This window comes from Drosophila mauritiana, chromosome X (assembly GCF_004382145.1).
Source record: "Drosophila mauritiana strain mau12 chromosome X, ASM438214v1, whole genome shotgun sequence".
In the NCBI taxonomy this organism is placed as follows: domain Eukaryota; kingdom Metazoa; phylum Arthropoda; class Insecta; order Diptera; family Drosophilidae; genus Drosophila; species Drosophila mauritiana.
Window position 1 is genome coordinate 526,115 of NC_046672.1, and position 19,136 is coordinate 545,250.

At 41.4% G+C, this 19,136-nt stretch overlaps 2 protein-coding genes across 9 annotated transcripts; one reads left to right on the plus strand and one right to left on the minus strand.

The window, feature by feature from the left end:
* The first annotated feature begins 346 nt into the window (after positions 1 to 346).
* On the plus strand, positions 347 to 19,126 carry LOC117148691 (arginase-1). 4 transcript variants are annotated; one of them, XR_004459916.1, is made up of 5 exons: positions 347 to 638; positions 894 to 1,097; positions 1,159 to 1,345; positions 3,200 to 3,463; positions 3,560 to 4,104. XR_004459916.1 is itself a non-coding variant. In XM_033316234.1 (5 exons), exons 1-5 carry the CDS (start codon positions 434 to 436, stop codon positions 19,109 to 19,111), a joined length of 1,056 nt encoding a protein of 351 aa, XP_033172125.1. In that variant the 5' UTR covers positions 349 to 433; the 3' UTR covers positions 19,112 to 19,126. The 4 variants fall into 4 exon arrangements, 2 of the variants coding, with proteins under 2 accessions (XP_033172126.1, XP_033172125.1); XR_004459915.1 differs by having other exon boundaries at positions 3,200 to 3,474; positions 3,560 to 4,103; XM_033316234.1 differs by lacking the exons at positions 3,200 to 3,463; positions 3,560 to 4,104 and adding exons at positions 17,737 to 17,836; positions 18,752 to 19,126 and having other exon boundaries at positions 349 to 638.
* Positions 4,402 to 14,364, minus strand: LOC117148689 (protein elav). Of its 5 annotated transcripts, none has more exons than XM_033316230.1 (3): positions 14,122 to 14,364; positions 12,547 to 12,808; positions 4,402 to 10,370 (listed from the first exon to the last, which is right to left on the minus strand). In XM_033316230.1, the coding sequence occupies exon 3, from the start codon at positions 10,298 to 10,300 to the stop codon at positions 8,861 to 8,863; it is 1,440 nt and encodes a 479-aa protein (XP_033172121.1). In that variant the 5' UTR covers positions 10,301 to 10,370; positions 12,547 to 12,808; positions 14,122 to 14,364; the 3' UTR covers positions 4,402 to 8,860. The 5 variants fall into 5 exon arrangements, with proteins under 5 accessions (XP_033172121.1, XP_033172118.1, XP_033172120.1 ...); XM_033316227.1 differs by having other exon boundaries at positions 4,402 to 10,311; positions 14,122 to 14,363; XM_033316229.1 differs by having other exon boundaries at positions 4,402 to 10,311; positions 12,547 to 12,840; positions 14,122 to 14,363.
* Positions 19,127 to 19,136: the final 10 nt, after the last annotated feature.

The window sequence follows — 19,136 nt, forward strand, 5'->3', positions numbered from 1 at the left end:
TGTATATGCATTCCCTTTTTGGTCCACTAGAATTTTAGATTGGTAACACCTTGAACACGTTGACTGATAAGAAACTGCGTAAGGCCTAATATAGAGAACTCTGAGTTACAGAAGTTGAATTGTATGACCCAGTTGGGCTGTTGCCTCCGCCACTGTTGTCGTCCGAGCCAGGATCAAGGTCATCTGGCGATAGCCGCCTTATCGCCCATCCAGTGGCTCTCACTTTACTCATACAGCAACTACAATGTCCGCCGATCCCAGCTGAACTGTCGCTCAAGCTTTATCAGGGGGTCCAGAACCCAATAGATAGTTGCTTCGTGCTCATTGTCGTTGTGTCGCCGCCGTTTTTGTCTCATCCATTCCGGCATCGCAGTCGTGGATTTTACAGCATTGCGAGCAGATCCAATCTAAGAGATCCTAGATCACATGCAAAATGTGGTGGAACCGTAAATTTGTCTCAAGGTCTCTCCGCCTCCACCGGCTCAAGAGCACCAGAAGCACTGCGCCCAGGAAACCGGAGCAATCTCTAGGCATCATTGGAGTGCCCTTCGCAAAGGGGCAGGCCAAGCAGGGCGTGGAACTGGCGCCAGATCTTCTCCGGCAGAGCAGTCTGCGTCAGGTGCTTCAGAGCAGTCATGGTGAGTCAGCTACCTCCCTTCAGCTTTCGAACTTACAAAAGGGTTTGGCTACGGAAAAACGATTGCTGGTTTTTAAAAATCTGGTTTTAGAAAAGCCACATTTTGATACAAGTTGGATAGTATTGATTTTGGGAATAAATAATCAATAAACGCTCTTGTGCAGTAGAAGCGAACAACTGGTCAATTGCAGAATATTTCCTTCATAATTAAAACAACCATTTCAGTTTGGAGCTTATATATGTTTTTATTGACCAGATGACCTGGTGATACGGGACTACGGAAATCTGCAGTACGCCGTAGACGAGCCCCTTCTCCAGCAGCAGCGTGTGCACTATCACCACATCCGAAACTACGCGGACTTCATGGCCTGCAATCGGGCACTGATTGAACAGGTGAAACTCATGCTCGTGGAAAACACGCAGTTTTTGGCCATTGGTGGTGATCATGCGATCGGCTTCGGTGAGTGCCCAATCTCGATCCCACGTCCAATGATAGAATCCATAACGGAATCGCGTTGCAGGATCCGTGGCCGGGCACCTGCAACATACGCCGAATTTGTCCCTGGTGTGGATCGACGCACATGCGGACATCAATCTGCATAGCACCTCGCAGTCGGGCAACATCCATGGGATGCCCGTATCATTTCTGTTGGAGCAGCTCCGTAACACCTGGCAGCACGCTGGCCTCCAGGAAATCGCGCCCAACTGGTAAGTGTACGAATAATGCGCTTTTTACACTGGATTTGACTGTCTGTGTCCGATTTTCCTCAACAAAATGTCTCGTGAGTCAAAGGTGAGGGCAAAAACATTACCATATTTATCAATGCCTCAGATCAAACTTGGTATTAGAACTACATCATGTTTGAGTGAGTTAACCCGAAAACACCAATACACAACGCAGCGCAAAAAGTACATTATTCAGAGATCGTCTTACGGCTAGACAAGTCGCACTTAAGTCTCTCGGTCATAGTGTCATTTATTCCATTGTATTGTACTTAATATATATATATTTTGTTTTTGGGTGGTGGTTTGCTGAAGGGGGGTTCTTGGCGGGGGGTTTGTTCGCCTTATCACAGTTGCCTTAACGTACTATGACTTATTTCGCTTTATTGACTCTGCTTTGACTCCGGTTTTTCGATTTTTCTCTGGTTTCATTTTTATTTTTTGTGCTTGCCTCAGTCTTTGCGTGTAGTTGCTATCAACCTTTAATTTGCTTATTTATTTAGATTATTCAATTTACACATTGCTTTTTGCCTTGGGCAGTTCGGTTTTTCTTTCGGTTTTGGAAAGTCAGTCGAAAGGGTGTTTCAAATGTCAACTGAAGAAAGATTAAATCAGAGATCACAATGTAAATAAGGAAGCTGCGGGGTATCCCGGAAATTAAACAAAGATTTCAGCTCTACGTTTGCTCTACGATGTAAAATCGTATCTATATAGCGCTCTATAACTAGACATTACATATAAGACCACGGGGTGGGGGGTTGGCGTGGTCGGAGCCTTTGCTGGTTCGGCTTATTGGCATTGGGATAAAACTTAAATTCTTCTTGGCTCGAACTCAAAATGTACAACAAAGGCTTATTACTAGGAATATTCATTCCTATACGAGTATGTATATATGACAAATCACAAATAATCACATTGTACGGACGAATGACTGGCACAAGATGAAAACCGAAATAAGAATGAAAATCGAAATCAGATTTATTTACATCAGTCGGAGATTCCTAATTAACTCAAGAAATATATTACTTTGCTTACTCAATCGAGTATAACTCCAAATAATATTTCTTACACAGGATAAATACATTCACGCGTACTACGATTGTATTTGAAAAATATTAAATCCTTTAAATAATACCGATCAATATATTTTATGTTTAATGTTTTAAAAAATAAAGGGCATCTGGATCTATGTAAAAAAAAGTTTTGACTCAACGTTAGCAAGGTTTTAAAAGTTCGCTGTATATTTGTCAGACTACCCTAAATACTGATAAGGAGTGATTGTGAAGACGGTGGATTGTGCTTGGCTGGTTAAAAATTAAATCTATTTACTAGAAAAAGCCTTTAAGTTCCAATTCCTTAAAATTCAAAATATTCTGTTGCTTAGATTTTGTTATGGAAAATACAATCCGAAACGTAAGTGATTCCTGTATGTGTACGTGTGTGTACGAGGAATACAAATCATGTATGTGCATCGATTGGGGGGAGTTCCGGGATTTGGAATAAAGGACTGGGATCTGTGGACATCTGTGGTATATGCTTCAAATAAGTACAGTTAATATTAAGTGTTAATCAATCAATATATATACACAATCATTATCGCTTTAACCAAGTAATCAATTAATTCAATTGAAATTCAACTTGAAGAAATGTGTTTGAAAATGTTTTTTGGTTGTTTCTTTTTTCATAAATTCAATTCAAAATCGAACGAACAACAATAACACACACCTGGAAATAAATCAAGAGAAAGAAATAAATTAGAAAATTCTTTATAAATTATTATACTTTTTGCTGCTGGATATGCATGTGTTAGCTTTACTGTTTTTATTTTGCTACAAACAGATCAATAAAACGAGAATGAAAACATTTAGAGAAATCATCAGTTTTGCTGCCAAATGTTTATTAGGAAAAAATGTGTGCCAAAATTAGTTGAGATTGGCGATAGACTTATTCCGATCTTCGATGCGCTATCTTCTCCGATTACTTACCGAAAATCACACGAAACAAAAATAGTAAGTGAGGATACGTACAATACAATGTTTAACAACGGCAACAACAAACTTAAAACCGGAACTCCGGAAACCAAAATCGGCTACTTATCGATCGGTAATATATGTGTATGTATGCCCTTAAACATATCCATTAATAAATATTAATATATTTATAAATACATGTGTATACTTGCATACATATGCACAACAGAAGGAACGGAACAAAAGGGGAACAACTTAAATACCAAAATCGGATCAGTTCGTCTTCCTTATAAGGCAATGCCACATCATCATCATCATAGTTTTATCTTCCTTCTCAGCTGGCTCAATACACTGGGAGCAAAAAAGCGTACGTGAAAATACTCTGAGCGAAATCATAAGAGCAAACAAAGGGCATACTCTTTTCGAGAGAGAACACACAACAAACTTAGGCATATTTGGGAATTGGGTGTGTAATAGAGGTGTGTGTTAGTATGACATACACTGTACAAAATATAGTTGGTAGAAAGGAACCGTAAATCAACCAAAACCTGTCTGAGATGAAAAATGTGATTAAAATTGAAGACGCAAAGAACACCCAACCTATAGTATACCAAAGACAATCTCAAAACTTGAACTCAATTATAACTTTGAAAGAATATCCAAAATAGTCTGAACTTAAACTGAAATAAACCAATAGACGAACTTAATCTTGAAAAAAAAGTTTGGTGTGTCTGATATGTACTATATAGAGAGAAATACATATATATGCAAAAAGCAAGAAAAACTCATAATCGTATATTTTTAAATACATTTATAATATTAATATCTTTTTCTCATTTGCTTGTATTCGTTTTTTTAGTGTTTTCCATTTTGAAATATCATTTGAAATTTGATAAATATTATTAATTAATTAATCGATATAAATATGTTAATAAAATAAATTAAATAGTTTCCTCTTTCCCGCCGTCGACGTCGTCATTATTTTAATCATAATAATATATAGAAAGGTATATTTATATACTTGTTAATGATTGGTAAAGGTATCCTTTGTGTTTCGTTAATGCTATCGCTAAGCATCTCCAGTTCTCTGCCCATCGAAATGATAGATAAACTGTGCTCTAAGAATTACAAAAATTACACAGAATTAAGCAATACAGAAATGCGGGACAAAATCATACACAGAAATTGTTGCAATATATCCCCACAAATATATAAATTAAGGGAGAGGTGACCGTACTTCCTCCGCTAAACTAAACTATGAGATTCATTTATCATAAGCGCTAAACATAATGGCATTACACAAATTAAAAGTATTCTTGTTTGCACACAAATAATATCGCAACTGGCAGAGTCTACACCAAGCAACAAAAACTGGAATGCATGTCTTTGGGCTGTTTTTACACGGGGGATACCCCTTAGATCGTGGAGTTACGAGGACTAAACCAAACACGACTGGGAATGTCTGGGGATGTCTTTTTAGCTGAGATCAACGGATTCCGATGGCACCTCTTGTTAGATGGGCCTTGACTAGATCGATTCCTTCATCTTCATGTGACTGACTGTCAGAGGATTTGAGGTTTTTAAAATAGAGAGAGAGAGATAGAGAAAGATAGACAGAGAGGGAAATAAATATAGGATTCGGGAAAGAAGTGGTTGTTAATCGGAAATCGTACAGTTTTAAAAACAAACAAAACCAAAAAATAACAAATAAAAATGATGCTAAAATTGTCGTCAAGATTTCTTTTTATTGAAAGAAAATTTTTCTTGGGTTTTTTTTTTTACTTTTTTTGGTGCGGAAATCAAAGAAAATCATAAGAGTAAACATGTTCGTTGCGAAATTAGACAAAAAGCAAAATACACAAACCAAAAAAAAAAAAAATAGGCCATACTAAATAATAATAATCAAAATATAAATATTCATTCGATAGGATTCACAGGAGTTTGCAGTAACATACGCACAGATCGTATATAGCTAGAATATCAACTAAATAGCTGCGTTGTGTTATTGTTGCTGTGACAATTCAAGTAGGTTTAGCATAAAATCATAATTTTAAACTAAAGCTGAAACACAAAAAGGTTTCTAGTAAAACAAAATCGAAATGAAGAACGAAATAATACAACGTACAAAATTAAATATAAAAACCGCACATTAGAGTAAAAAGAGACATATTAAGAAAAGGGGAGAATGGGAGGAGAGAGAGTTTGGAAGTTATAGATTTTATAATAGACTTCTGTAGTTCGTTCTATCTCTCTCTCTCTCTCTCTCTATCTCTCTCTATCTACCTTCTTGGGTCTCTGTTCTTGTGTTGTGTGTATAATTAGACTAATTCTTTATCATATCATTATCTTCTTGTTTCTTGTAGCTTTGTTCAAATCAAGAGAATATATAATTCAAATTGAATTAAATAAAATTACGTAATTATAAAGTACAATAAATAATCTTTTTTGTTTCGTTTTCGTTTGTTTTCTTGGCTCTTTGCTTACTTAATAGGTAAATTGGTAAAGAAAAAATATGAGATATTAATATGTATATGCATGTGATACATATACAATTGCGCTTAAAAAATAATTGTTGTATATATTTTCTTAAATTTTTGTTCTTGTTGCTGAGCTTGCATTTCTTTCTTGTTTTGCGGTGTATAGAATAATCATACAATTATGTTACATAAGATCAAATATTTCATTTCTCGTTTTCCTCGCCTAATGAAATTATAATTTGAGATACTTGAAAATTTGTTGCTGTGTTTTGCCTTCAGTTGCATTTTAAATCTATTGCACAATAATTATAATTAATACAATTACTTTGATCATCAGTGACAAAAAAATAGGTATACATATATATGTATGCAAATAAGGATTCATTAATTAAATTAAATTAAGAATTGTGTCTGTGTTGCGTGTAAAAATATGTGATGACAGAAATACGAACTAAACAAAATCAAGTACATTCCTGGCTTCCACAAGATTTTATTCTGTTCTCCTGTCCCACAGTGTGTTCTTAAGTGGGTATGTTATATAAATAAACTAGTTGATTGTGTATAATGTATTGCATTTTCATCTGGAAATCTCCTTTGACGCTTTCCGTTCGCCTTGCTTATCTTTTGCTTAAAGGTTTCAAGTGGGTAAATCTTTGGAAAGGGAAGAGCAGGCGGCTTCTATCAATCATTCAATCATTTTATTAGCTAGGAATTGCCATAGTTCTTTTGGTTTTGATCTACTTTTCCTCCCTATATGCGGCTGCCTCATTATAATAATATTCTTGTTTTCCATCTTCTGACTAGAGTTCTTGTTGCGAATTTTGTTCAAACAAAAAATATTTTTTACCCTATAATTATAAAAAAAATATATATATATATGGTAATATACATACGTCTGATTACACATAGCGCTAGGTGACGTAATAATAATAAAAGTAAAATAAATTCCTATTTTTCTTTTTGGATTCTGTTCAATGTTTGTTCAAACTTAGGTCAAGAATTTATGCTATTTGGAGAGTGAACTCAAAAAGGGTTGGGTCGGGTTTCCTAAGGTAAACTCTATAAAGAAATCAAACACAAATCATTTGTATAAATATGCATGGTTGGGTCTGACTGGTTTTATGGGCTGGATGCAAAAGCTTATTATTAAATTCAATTCGTGTACAAAGCAAACAAAGAAATCAAACAAAACCAAATTCAAATACGGAATATATAGTCCAGAATCGAAATTATATATGCTGATGTTTGTGTGTGTGTGCTGTGTCTTGCTCTCTCGCTTCAACTATCCATAGAAGCAACGAAATATACATAAGTTCAACTGATAATGTAACGCAAAAGATCCACAAAAGTTGTAGGTTTGGACACGGGTTTGTAGGGTCTTATATAAGAAGGATTCGGATTAATCCTTGTCAATACGTAGCCGGTTTCTTTGCCCTTTAGCACCTCACTTAGCTAGAAAAACCTCTTTGCTATACTTTTGTTTGCATCCTTCGTGAATATTTTCCTATTCACTTGTTTTCTTTTCACTTTTTTTGTTATATAAAAAATGGTTGCAGCTGCTCTACTGTTTGGTTTTTAGTATTTTTTGTGCTACGCTTGGTTTTATAACGCTAAAATTGTTTTGGTTTAGCAAGTGTTTTTTTTTGTTTGTTTATGCTTACTTGCTCCTTGAACTATACATTATATAAAGTATATAAGGTGTGCCTACGCCAGCATGCGTCGTTACATAGCGGACTATATATCTGCAGGCACCTGTGTGCACACGCGCACATTTGCAGTATCAATATTCACTAACAATTATTTACTTTAGTAAAACATTTTAAATTTGCGCATAAATTATTGTATTACTTTTGTTTTCACGTCGCTAGCTTTCTGTCAATCATTCTTTATGGTTTCTATGTTTTTCTTCAGTTTTCACTGAGTTTGGTTGTGTTTATAGGACATGAGTTTGGCTTGATTCAATCGGAATTCGTTTCGTTTTCTGAGTGTAGAAAACAAATACAAAACAAAAAAAAAACACTTTAAATTTCTATATTTAGTTGTATATCTAGCAGACATAGAATTATCGCATATACATATGGATATACATATATTTTTAGAATTATTAAACGTGCTCGTTTATTAAGTATGTAGTTTTTATGTTTATGTTTCTTGTAATACTGTAGCAGCCTCCATGTTATGCATATATATCTATTATATGCGCGATCCTCCTAATTGTCCCTCAAATACTTTTTATCCTGCGCTCTTTGATCAAGCCAAACTGGTGTCCTGTAAGCACCGTATATGTATAAAGTGTAGACACTGAATTCCTCTATTTTCTTAATTCTGCTTTGGGTTTAGTATCAAGATTCAAAGTTTTTATGGTAGAAAAAGTTAAAGTGTAACAAACAGATTTGTTGTTTTGCTTTCTTTTGTTTGGAAGATTTCATTGCTGCGTTTTACTTAAAGTTAATAAATTTTTAAAATTTCTCATTTTCTTTTTTTGCTAATAAAGTTAAATTTGTTTTCGTTTTGTGTGTTTTGTGTTTGTTTGGTTGATTTCTTTGTTTTGCTTTGTGACTAGCTTGACTGTGCCAACCTTTGACCTTTCACAGCTGCCACTGCCACAGTGTGTTTTCATTTTGCAATATTATTTCTTAAAATCTCATTGTTCATTCTCAACCCCCTACCTTATTCGCTTCTCCCGATCTTATAACTTCTTCTGCTCGCTTCGTTTTGTTAATGTTTTTTACTTAAATGCTAAACAAGAAGAATTTTTCTATTGCAACGCTTCTGGCCGGCGGTTTTGGGGAGGATTGTGGGAGGAGATTTGTGTTTTTTTGGGGGATTTCCGCCGTTTCGTTGTCGTTTAGTGGAAAGAGTATTTTCTCCTGCCTGCTAATTTCTTGTTTTTCTTGTGTGTTGTACACATACTGTTTTGTTGCGCTTAGTTACCGTTATACCATGCATATTTATATATGTGTGTTGTGTGGTCAGGTTGTTTAGATTCAAGATAATGGGTTGTGGATGCTGGTGCTCCCGCTGCGTCTTTTTCCACTTCCATTTGGGCCGCTCTACTTGGCTTTGTTGGTCTTGAAGCTGACCTGCAGCACCCTATTGCCCATGGTGTAGCCGTTGAGCGCCCGAATGGCCATAGCCGCCTCATCGTAGTTTGTCATCGAAACAAAGCCGTAGCCCTTGCACTGATTCGTTGTGGGATCCTTTACAATCTTTACCGATTGCACAGCTCCAAATGGGCCAAACAGCTGCCACAGCGCAGCCTCCTCCGTTTCCGGCGCCAAGTTGTAAATGAAAATGGGATACGCTCCGCCAGGCCCACTGGCCAGCGTTGTGGCCGCCGCCGCCGCCGCTCCCAATCCATTGGGCAGCATTACGTCCAGCATGTCCCCGGCCATTGGTGAAAACCGGGCCAGGCCCTTGTTAACTGGCGTGTGCATGGCGCCCCCGATGCGTCGCACCAGTTGCGGATTGAGGAAAGCGGGCAGCTGCGGCTGAATGATCTTACTGGTGCTGCCGGGCGTATTGGAGAACTTTACTACTATCGGGTCTGTGCAGCTGGATGGTGTAGTGCCGTTCAAGGCAATGATAGCCCTTGTGGCCTCCTCCCGCTTATCGAATCGAATAAAGCCTACGCCCTTCGTCTGCGTATCGTTGCCGGCGTTCTGCAGAATGCGTGATGTGATTATGGCTCCGAATGGTGCGAAGATGGCCTCCAGTTCCTGCTGGGTCATGGTCTTCGGCAGCCCCGACACATAAAGGTTGGCGCCTTTAATGGCATCGGACGACGGGCGGGCAAACGACACCTTTATGGTCTTGTTCTGCAGTCGCAGGCCGTTTAGAACATTAACAGCCTGCTCGGCATCTTGCGGCCGGACATAGTTAACAAAGCCGTAGCCCAGACTTTGGCCCTTGCTGGGCGCCTGCGGATTGAGTGGATCGATGTAGACCTGCGACTTGTCGCGTATCAGCTTCACCGACTCAATCTCGCCGACGCTGGAAAAGAGCGAACGGATCTCGTCTTCGGTCATCGTTTGCGGCAAGTAGTTGACAATGAGATTTGTGCGCGTCTCCGTGCTGCCGTTGCTGCCATTTTGCGATCCCGATCCTGCATTGCCATTCGTATTGGGCTGCGCCTGCTGCGGCTGAGGCACCACAGCCTGTTGGACCGCCGCCTGTTGCACCACCGCCGCCGCTTGCTGTTGTTGCTGCTGCACTACAGCCTGTTGGGCCACGACAGCCTGCTGCTGCTGTTGGAGCTGCTGGGTCACTGCGGCAGCGGCCGCGGCCACCGCTTGCTGTGTCTGCTGCTGCTGCACCTGCAGGATTGCCTGCTGCACCTGTTGCTGCTGCAGCTGGGCGGCGGCCGCCACGGCGGCTGCATTCTGTACGGGAGCGGCGGCCGCGTTTGTTGCCGCCACTGCTGCGGCTGCCGCTGCACTCTGCATTAGCTGTGCCTGTGTGTCCACTCCGCCGCCAGCTCCGGTATTTGCCATGATGAAGTCCACTGAGTGATGGGTGAGAGGATCGGGCAGAGTCGAGAAGTTTATTGTTGGTTGTCACGACCAACGCAGGGGTGGGCGCATGGAAAGAATAGTTAAATGTCAAGATTAAAACATTTGCAAGATGTGTTAGTAGTTTTTTGTATTATTATGGGTTTTAGTAGTTATAATGGGCTAATGGATTATCAATCAGCTAGGGTTTGATAGGAAAATTTGTTGGATTATTCTAAAGATGTTTTTTAATTTATATTTCTTTACGTACATCTGCCCAGGGCGCAATTATTTAAATCGTATATTTTCTAGCTATTTCGTGAACAGACAAGTAAAGTATTTGTTAAAATGCTCGCGAGGGCGGACTGTATAACATAATATATGCCTACACCTTTAATTGATTAATTAATAAATACGAAAATGCTTTAAGGCGTGAGGATACGGAAAAATGTGACCCGGGACTTGGACAATTAAAGGATATTACAGCATAAATATGCTGTAATCCTTACCAGACTCTTTAGTTTTCCGACGCTGAACTCTTATTTAATAGACATTAGAGGCAGAGGTTATCCTGGGACCGCACAATTCATCAATTCTCAAATCTTAAATCATACGCTAAATTATAATTCTGTGGATTTAAAAAATATGGATGAACCGTTGCTGAGTAAGTGATGAATGTATGTTATTCCTTTGTTTAGGAAATAAAGGTTGGTCAAAGAAACTTTGCTCACAAGCGCCGCCCAGCGCCCCACTTTCTCATCCGGCCGCTCTCTCTGTCTCTATTTAGTCCTCTCTCCCCACACCCGCGCACTAGAAATCAAAGCTCTGCAGACACGAAAACACACACTCTGAAGCAAACACACCTTCGGCACTGAAGAACTAAACTTTTCTGAATTTACGCTTCTGCTGTGTCGGCGCGATTAGCGAGCTTTTGTTTTGTGATTCGTTCTTAATTAATCCGTTCACTAGTTTAAAGTTCATGTGATATGTGTACTGTAGGTGTAGGATGTGGAGGTAGTGGAGCGAACGCGAGACCAGATCCGCTGCGTCACAGGAACAGGATGCTTCTGGGGCGAGCGCAGGACTTTCTGGCACGGCTGTGCGTTGTAGCCGCTCTTGCGTCCCCTCCTCTCCTTTTGGCAAATTATTACACCGCTCTCTCCATAAGAGTTTGTGGCGCTGTGCACCCCGCCCAGTTACGTAATGCGGAGAACAGAGGGTTGAGGGGTCAGGACATGCGAGAAAGCAGCCCGCACCCCTTGAGAATGCATCAAAACACCATAAATGAGCAATAGACGGTAGACCCACCCTTAGCCAAACAAGTTGTAATACTTCGCTTGGCGAAACGAAGCAAAACGAAACGTAGAACGGAAGTTTCTCTAAATGTACGAGCGCAATTTGCCACCAATAAGGGTTAAAAGCACGGCATTGCCACCCCCTAAGCCGGCTCCGCCATTTACAAGGCACCTTGGTAAGGGGTGTGGACAGCAGAAACAGAGGCTTAGGCAGAGGGGGCGGCGAGAGAGGCTGCGCAAGAGAGACAGAGGATGCTGCTCGGAACGAAACCAGGGAATGTGTCGGTTCACTGAACTAAGTGCGATAGAAAGAGGGGGCTGTCACGAAAAGCAATCGCTGTGGAAATGGTAGCAATTTGATTTGCATATGGGCACTACAGTGAGTCTCGATAGTGCACAGTATGTTTCAGCTTCAGTTAACGCATTCGACACTCCCAAAGCCGTGCTAAAAACAACATAGCTGATTTGGACTGGTTAGCTGAGACTGGAAAGTTTTTAGTTGCTACTGCTTTTACTTTTGTGGATGCTTTTTCTAGAGTTTTGAGTTATTTTATTATCCTCTATTCTCATACATATGCAGGTATACCCATTGTAAAATGCAATAAGCGAAACGACTCGCACCTTTTTCAGAGGCGCCTACGGAAGAGTCAAAAGGTCACGCGCACGCACGTCGTCGTCCCGTACTACCCACTTTCGCCAAGGCAAGACAATTAAAGTCGGGTACCGATAACCCGAACGGCAAGAAAGAGCTACTTGTTTAGACATAGACATATGTACAGGGACACACACATATATCAAATATAGCTAAGCTCTTATGATTTAAATTAATTTTATTTTAAAAATATTCCGCATTAGGGGTTTGACTGTGTTGCCTTAACACGACACCGCACCCTTCAAAAGTTTTCTCTCTTTCGTCCTCCGATCTCGTCAGGTCGGCCCGTCGTCAATACTCACTTGTTTCAGTTTAGAGAGCGAGTATGTGTGTTGTTGGTTTTGGGGAGCTGGTTGTTGTTGTTGTTTGGCTGGGCAAACAAAGCGAACTAATTGCTAAGTTCTCTCTGCAATCTGAAATCCTTGCGCGCGCGCTCTCACGGCGCTCCTCCTTGCTCTCTGCTTCGATTTTCTCCCACACTCTCTTCGGTTGTCCAGGACTTTGGTGTTTGTTGTAATGTAATCTTTTTTAATAAATAAACGCTGGCGTCGCCGTCGCTGACGTCTGATGTGGACAAAAACAAAAATAAAACAAAACTATAAGCGGTAAATTCGATGTGTTTGGTGGTTGTAGTTTTAGCTGTTTGGTTTAGTAGGGGGTGTTGTTTGTGTTTGCGGGCCTGTGTGTGTGCGTGCGATTGTTATCGCCAATCGATATTATCGATTTTTTCCCATCCAAAGCATTGATTTCATATTTCACAAGCGATACAAAAAATATATCTGCGTGCAGATACGCATACATATTGCGTAGCGAGAATTCTTTGAGATTTTGGTACAATTCTACTGTGGAGAGCTTATTTGGGCGTGTAGCAACCGCTCTTTACCTGCACTGATTTAGATATGTATGTTGTTGTTGGGAGGTGGGCGGAGGGGACTTAGACTTTGTATGGCTGATATTGTTTTTACAGGCACATATGTACACATAATAAATAAATGCGTGTGTATATAGGTATCTACCTATTTCGAGCTCTCTCCCACACAAACATAAATACAGACGCACACTGGGGAAAAAACGCATTGTTGTTCTTGTTTTTGGACAAAAACTCCTTTCCTGTGGTGAATCGCGGAATCCTCGAAATTGAATATTGCTACTACTACATGGGTCTGATTCATGCATGCGTGCATTTGCATTTATGGCAACCGGCGTTTTGTTGACTGCAAGTACTCTTTGCCACCCACACACACTCGGCCACCCTCTCGCTCAAAAAATGTCTACTTCTAACGGTTAGTTGGTCGTGTTCCTCCGTTTGTTGTTGCGTACAATGCTCCTTGCACATGAAATCATAAAATCGATATGCTAGCTGCGCCCTCTTCGGAACTGGCTCTCGCTCTAACACTCAGCGCTCTTCTCTCCCGCACACGCAAGCACACACATACACATACACACACAGATTTAAATTTGAGCAGCAAGTATTTACAGATACACAGCTCACAGAGGCGTAGATCTGAACACATCTACTATCTCCGCACTGGCCGCCCCCTCTCACTATGACCAACTGCCGCCCATCTCTCCGCTGCTCTCTTTGGGAGGTTCGCTTTTTCCTCCATCGAATTGCATATTGTTGTTTTGCCTATTAATATTCGTTTGAATGTATACAACTTACACACATCACACACCCACTAGCAAAAAAATAGATATAGGTACATATGGATATATGCAGACACGCGGATTATAAGTGAGTAAATTGCACAATTATGCAGCGCGACGCGATCATTAGCATATTAAAAAGTACTCAGTTTCAAAGTTGTTGATTGATATTGTTATCATTGCCTTTCATTCAGTTGCACAAATCGTGGATATCCTGGGGATATTCTTACATTTCGCTTGGTGTGAGATGAGATTCGGCCAATGGCTGTTGTCAGCTTCCAGTTGTAGTTACTTCGGATGGAGTCAACTCAACGGTTATTGTCATGCACTACTTAAAAAAAATCAATTGCGGAATGAGCACACAAGCACGATATTTGGTATTCGATTAGGATTTTCCTTGCTTTTATTTCCTTTTTCTGTGGCAGGAGCGTTTAAACCGCGGCGCACGATGGTTGGCGTGGAAATGAAATAATGAAATGCGAAATTGAGGCATTGACGGTTTCGGTTTCCATTTCCACATAGAGCAACCTCTCATTCTCATAGTTGCCTCTCGAGCAGCTCTCTCGGGGTTGCAATGGTGTTCGGAGCGAGAGTGGAAGGTAGAGAGCGCAAGAGTGGCGACATGGGCGTATCTGCGCGCCGTGATAGGGGGATTATTCCGGAAACTTCGGTTCTAATATATAGCCATCTAACACATAGCTCCAAACCTTACCTTAAGCTTTGTTTCTATAAATACCACGTAGAAGTGATAAAAGTTTTGTCTAATAAGAAACGAGTCAAGAATCACTGCAAACTGGAATATTCCTAAGAACCCTCTTTGATACACCCCTGGCGTTCGGCTGCTCTCTCAGTGGTTTATGCTGTATTCAAAGTTTTTCATGCTTTTTGATACAAATTCAACCGATCAGCAATGCTTTTGTTTTATAACACGCAAAAACAGATCCCAAAAAATAAAGGTAAAGCTTAGTTAAGAGATGCGTAGTGCAGTACATGGGATTTAAGTGGTAATGCAGTGGCGGCCTAAGCTACACTGAGAGACAAAATGGAAGCCAAGAGATAGATTGGGAGAGAGCCAAGCTCTCTTGTCCAGTTAAGCAACTTGAATCCACTGAAGCAGCCTTAACTTACTTTGTAAAACTAACAAACTCAGCTAGAACCCATAGATTTCATAGTTTAACCAATGTATGCCTCATATGTACATATTTTGCGAAAACATCTATGCTACGATTTCGAATATGTTGCGGCCCATTGGGCCTATATAGCAGGCGCCATTGGAAATCATTGCAAAATGTTGGCTCTTTCCGACGAGGTCGTCAACCGTTTTATGATGCATGCCAACATTATCCTTACAAATCAGTCGCGTTGTAAGGGCTGTTTTGGGTTTATGGTTCCGTTTCCGTTATTATTATTTTTGCACTATCAACCACCAACGCCAAAGGTTAGGGTGGTTTCTCCGGGCAGTATTGCTCGTACACCCCCTACGAACCGAAAGCCAGAAGCAAGGACCCGGGGCCCAGGACCCATATCCAAGAGCCGGTTTAGTTTCGAAGTAATGCAATTCTGGCGTTTTCAATATTTCCCTTCGTTTCGTTTCGCTTCGGTTGTGTGCTTCATTGCTCCTGTATTCGTTATTCGCCACTAGACACGCCACATAGTATGGTACATATATGTAGGTACATATGTGTATGTATGCACATACTGTATGCCATACATCGCCATATATATGTATGTAGCCACCCTCGGACTCCCCCAATCCTTGTAAACTTCCTGTTTCATGTGCTGATTTTTTCTTCGCCTCTTCCAGTCGGACGCTCTGTTCCAGTTTACAGAACGATGTGTGAGGTACAGTGAAATCGTGTTGTGTGCAACTTTTTTGCGAGAAGAATTTGGTTCGGTTTTTAGTTGGGCATTTCCTTAGGGTTTTTGTCGTGCGATGTTACGAGGACATAATGCACATAGAAAATTTTATCAGATTTCATTGTATGTTTTATGTACGCTGCACTGCAGTTCGGGAATTGTAACGCAACTTTGGGCCGGGGGTGGTTTTTGATGTCCTTTCAAAGGGTGGTGCGCTGCTAGTGGCAACGGAAATGGGGTGGAGTGGCGCTATTGCTGCCCTCAAAAGATATGCGGATTCAAATTCAGACAGATCGACGTCGCAGAGTGTTTGGTTAGCATACAAATATGCAAATGCGATGCTTGAGTGGGGGTAAAATTAAGAAATTGGCCAATTTAAATTAAGGGAATCGTTTGTTCATAATGTTTCACAGATACATAACTCCTTATTGACAGTCCTATTGGATCCATAATGGTATTTCAGTTGGCGCAGTTGACGTGCTGTCCCCGTTTCATTCTGTCCACCCCAAAAATAGGCAATACGCTGTTTAAGTAATTTTTGAGAAAAGGAAGTAGTACAATGAGACTCGAAATCGAAAGGGTTGTGTCACCTAATCCGTTTTAGCCACGCCAGAAACAAAACAAAAACAGCAAATGGCCTGCGTTACAACAAAGCGGGATTAAAAAGCAGGCACAACACGAGGTTACAACAAAGCTGGAAAGTGCCTGGGGAGGGAAAGGGAGGGTCTGGTCTTTTCCCGGCTCAAATGAGAGGGACTCCGAAAAAGCCACCCTTAGCGTTTTAAAATCGTGGCGGAAAAACGAACCAACCCAAATATTTGTTATGCTGCACCGAAAGCTAGGAGCCATAGGAACCTGAAACGTGCAATCGAACTTCTCGATGTATTTTCGGCTTCCAAAGTAAAGCTATAATGGTTAGGATACATATTCTTGTTGACTTAGGCGGATCTTCCAGACCCATACCCTAAGCCAGCGGATCATGCATTCACCCGTTTCTCTTGAGAGGAGTTTGAATAAAACGCCTACGGCGCTTTTAACTTTCCATGTACCAATGCCCAAATGGTCATGATCCCATCATGGATCCGGATTGGGCAGACGGAATCCAAATGAATCCGATCTGCAGCCGGCGGCAGATGCAGTTCCCCCCGAATCTAATCGTAATAATCATAACATTACCATAGGACATTGGGTTCGTAGACCAGGAGCAAAGAACGATCGATGCAGGAATTGAAAGCAGGCCACGGATGCAGGCACATTATAACGAAACATATGAACGTGGGATCGGAGGACATTCGACACTGAATCGTGGCATGTGTTTCCACTCTCCCTCCTTGCCGCTGGCGGCATTGTTTTCCGTTGTCTGCCATGTTTTTGTTGCCGTTTTTCTGTGTTCCCTGCTCAGACAATTTCACATTTGAGCAGTGCAGAAAGCCTGCTCTCCTTCTCAATGCTATTCGGTTGCAGTCCTTAGGGTTGCGATCGTGCCAAAGGCCCACCACCTGGCCTACTAATCAGGGACACGCATGCCGAGTGGTAGTGGATCGTAAGTCAGCTAGAAGTTTTCAAACATTGGCTTAATCCCTGAGAATTTAAAATGATAAACAAATATTTTACATATTTTATGTTAGGCCAAAATGGTCTTCAGTTTGACTAAACAAAATAGGGAACAAACTGATACTGATATTTTTAAGTATGGGGTCTAAAATGATCCTGACAATAGTAAAAGGATCGAGCGCCTCAAGGATCATTGAGCACTCCAGCGAACTCGCACTTTAAGGGCTTCCCCTGTTTCTCCTCTCTTTACTTTTCAGTTCAGTGATCCCACGACTATTTGCTTACGTGTCAGCTGCTTGCAGCCCACCCGATCCTCGAACTATCTCTATTCTGTATAGGAAAAGTCTCAAAGACTTCCATCACGCATTCCAGTAGCTGGCAAATATGTTTTCCATGTTTTTTCTGATCTACCTCCGTTCTGCTTGCCATTTCAGCTTGCCCAAGGATCAGCTGGTTTACATCGGACTCCGGGACATTGACCCCTACGAGGCGTTCATCCTAAACAAAGTCGGAATACGCTACTATGCAATGGATGTGAGTGCACTGAGCGAAAAGCCGCTTATCATCAACTCAATTTTATTTAAACACATAACATTATCACAAGACATTCGGAACGAAATTTTGCGATGGAGGCATTGCGTATTTAGGTCCTTGCTCTACCTTAGCACATTACTAAGTTTGGTCCAAACTAGAAAATATTTTTTTGCTGTGTAGAAACTAGAGAAAGGCATCTGCACCTAGGTAGAGAGCATGTGCCGTCCGTTTCCCAAATTGCATTTCACTTCGTTGCATTCCAGTTTGGTTTCTCGGCCCTACCAACCCGATCCGAACCGATCCCTTCCAGTCTCGCCGCCAGTTGTAAACACTTTAAAATTCCGGTTTCTTCCCCTATTCCTGTTTTAAAGCAGGACTGGCGAGCGAATTACACAGAGATCACTCGTCCTGCGTCCACCGATGTAAGCTCGGCATTTATAGGGGTTGTCGCAGACCCTACTATTACCCCCTGTAATAGGACTTCCGATCCGACGCGATCCCGAAATAAGAAACGGTGGTGGTGACTCACACAAACGTGTGAGTGAGTTACGTGCCTAGCCACATCCGCATCCTTGTCAGAACGGCTCGTTGCCCATTATTTATGGCTCGTGCAAAATCGACATTTGTTGAAAAATGGTTTAATGCCATCGCTCCCGATTTGGCTTTGCCCAAGCTGCAAATTTATTATCGATCATTAATTCGGAATTGGAATATGTTACAGCAGATATGCGAAAATGAGACGGAAAAGTGGGTCGGGCCATCGCTGGTATTGTACAGTCGCGATAAGGAAGAATAAGTCCAACTTTTTGCTTTGAGAGCAGTGAGGGACATTCTGAAAATGATTTTGTGCATGCCATACGAAATTCTTCCGCCCTTCCCTACCCAACTCCCTTTAATTGTCCCGTCCTTCAACAGACCATCGACCGGGTGGGCGTGCCCAAGATTATCGAGATGACGCTGGACGCCCTTAATCCGCAGAACAAGATCCACGTCAGCTTTGACATCGATGCCTTGGACAGCAATGTGGCGCCTAGCACGGGCACCGCGGTACGCGGTGGCCTCACGCTCCGCGAGGGAATCAGCATCGTGGAGGCACTCCGGGACACCGAGCGGGTGCAGGGCGTCGATCTGGTGGAGATCAACCCAAAGCTAGGCAGCGAGCGCGACGTGCGCACCACTGTGGAGTCCGGCCTGGAGATACTGAAGAGCATGTTCGGTTACCGGCGTTCCGGGCGCTGGAGCAACATCGATACTGGAATCCTTGGCAGCGATTAAAGAACGCAGCACCCCCGGTTTTGAA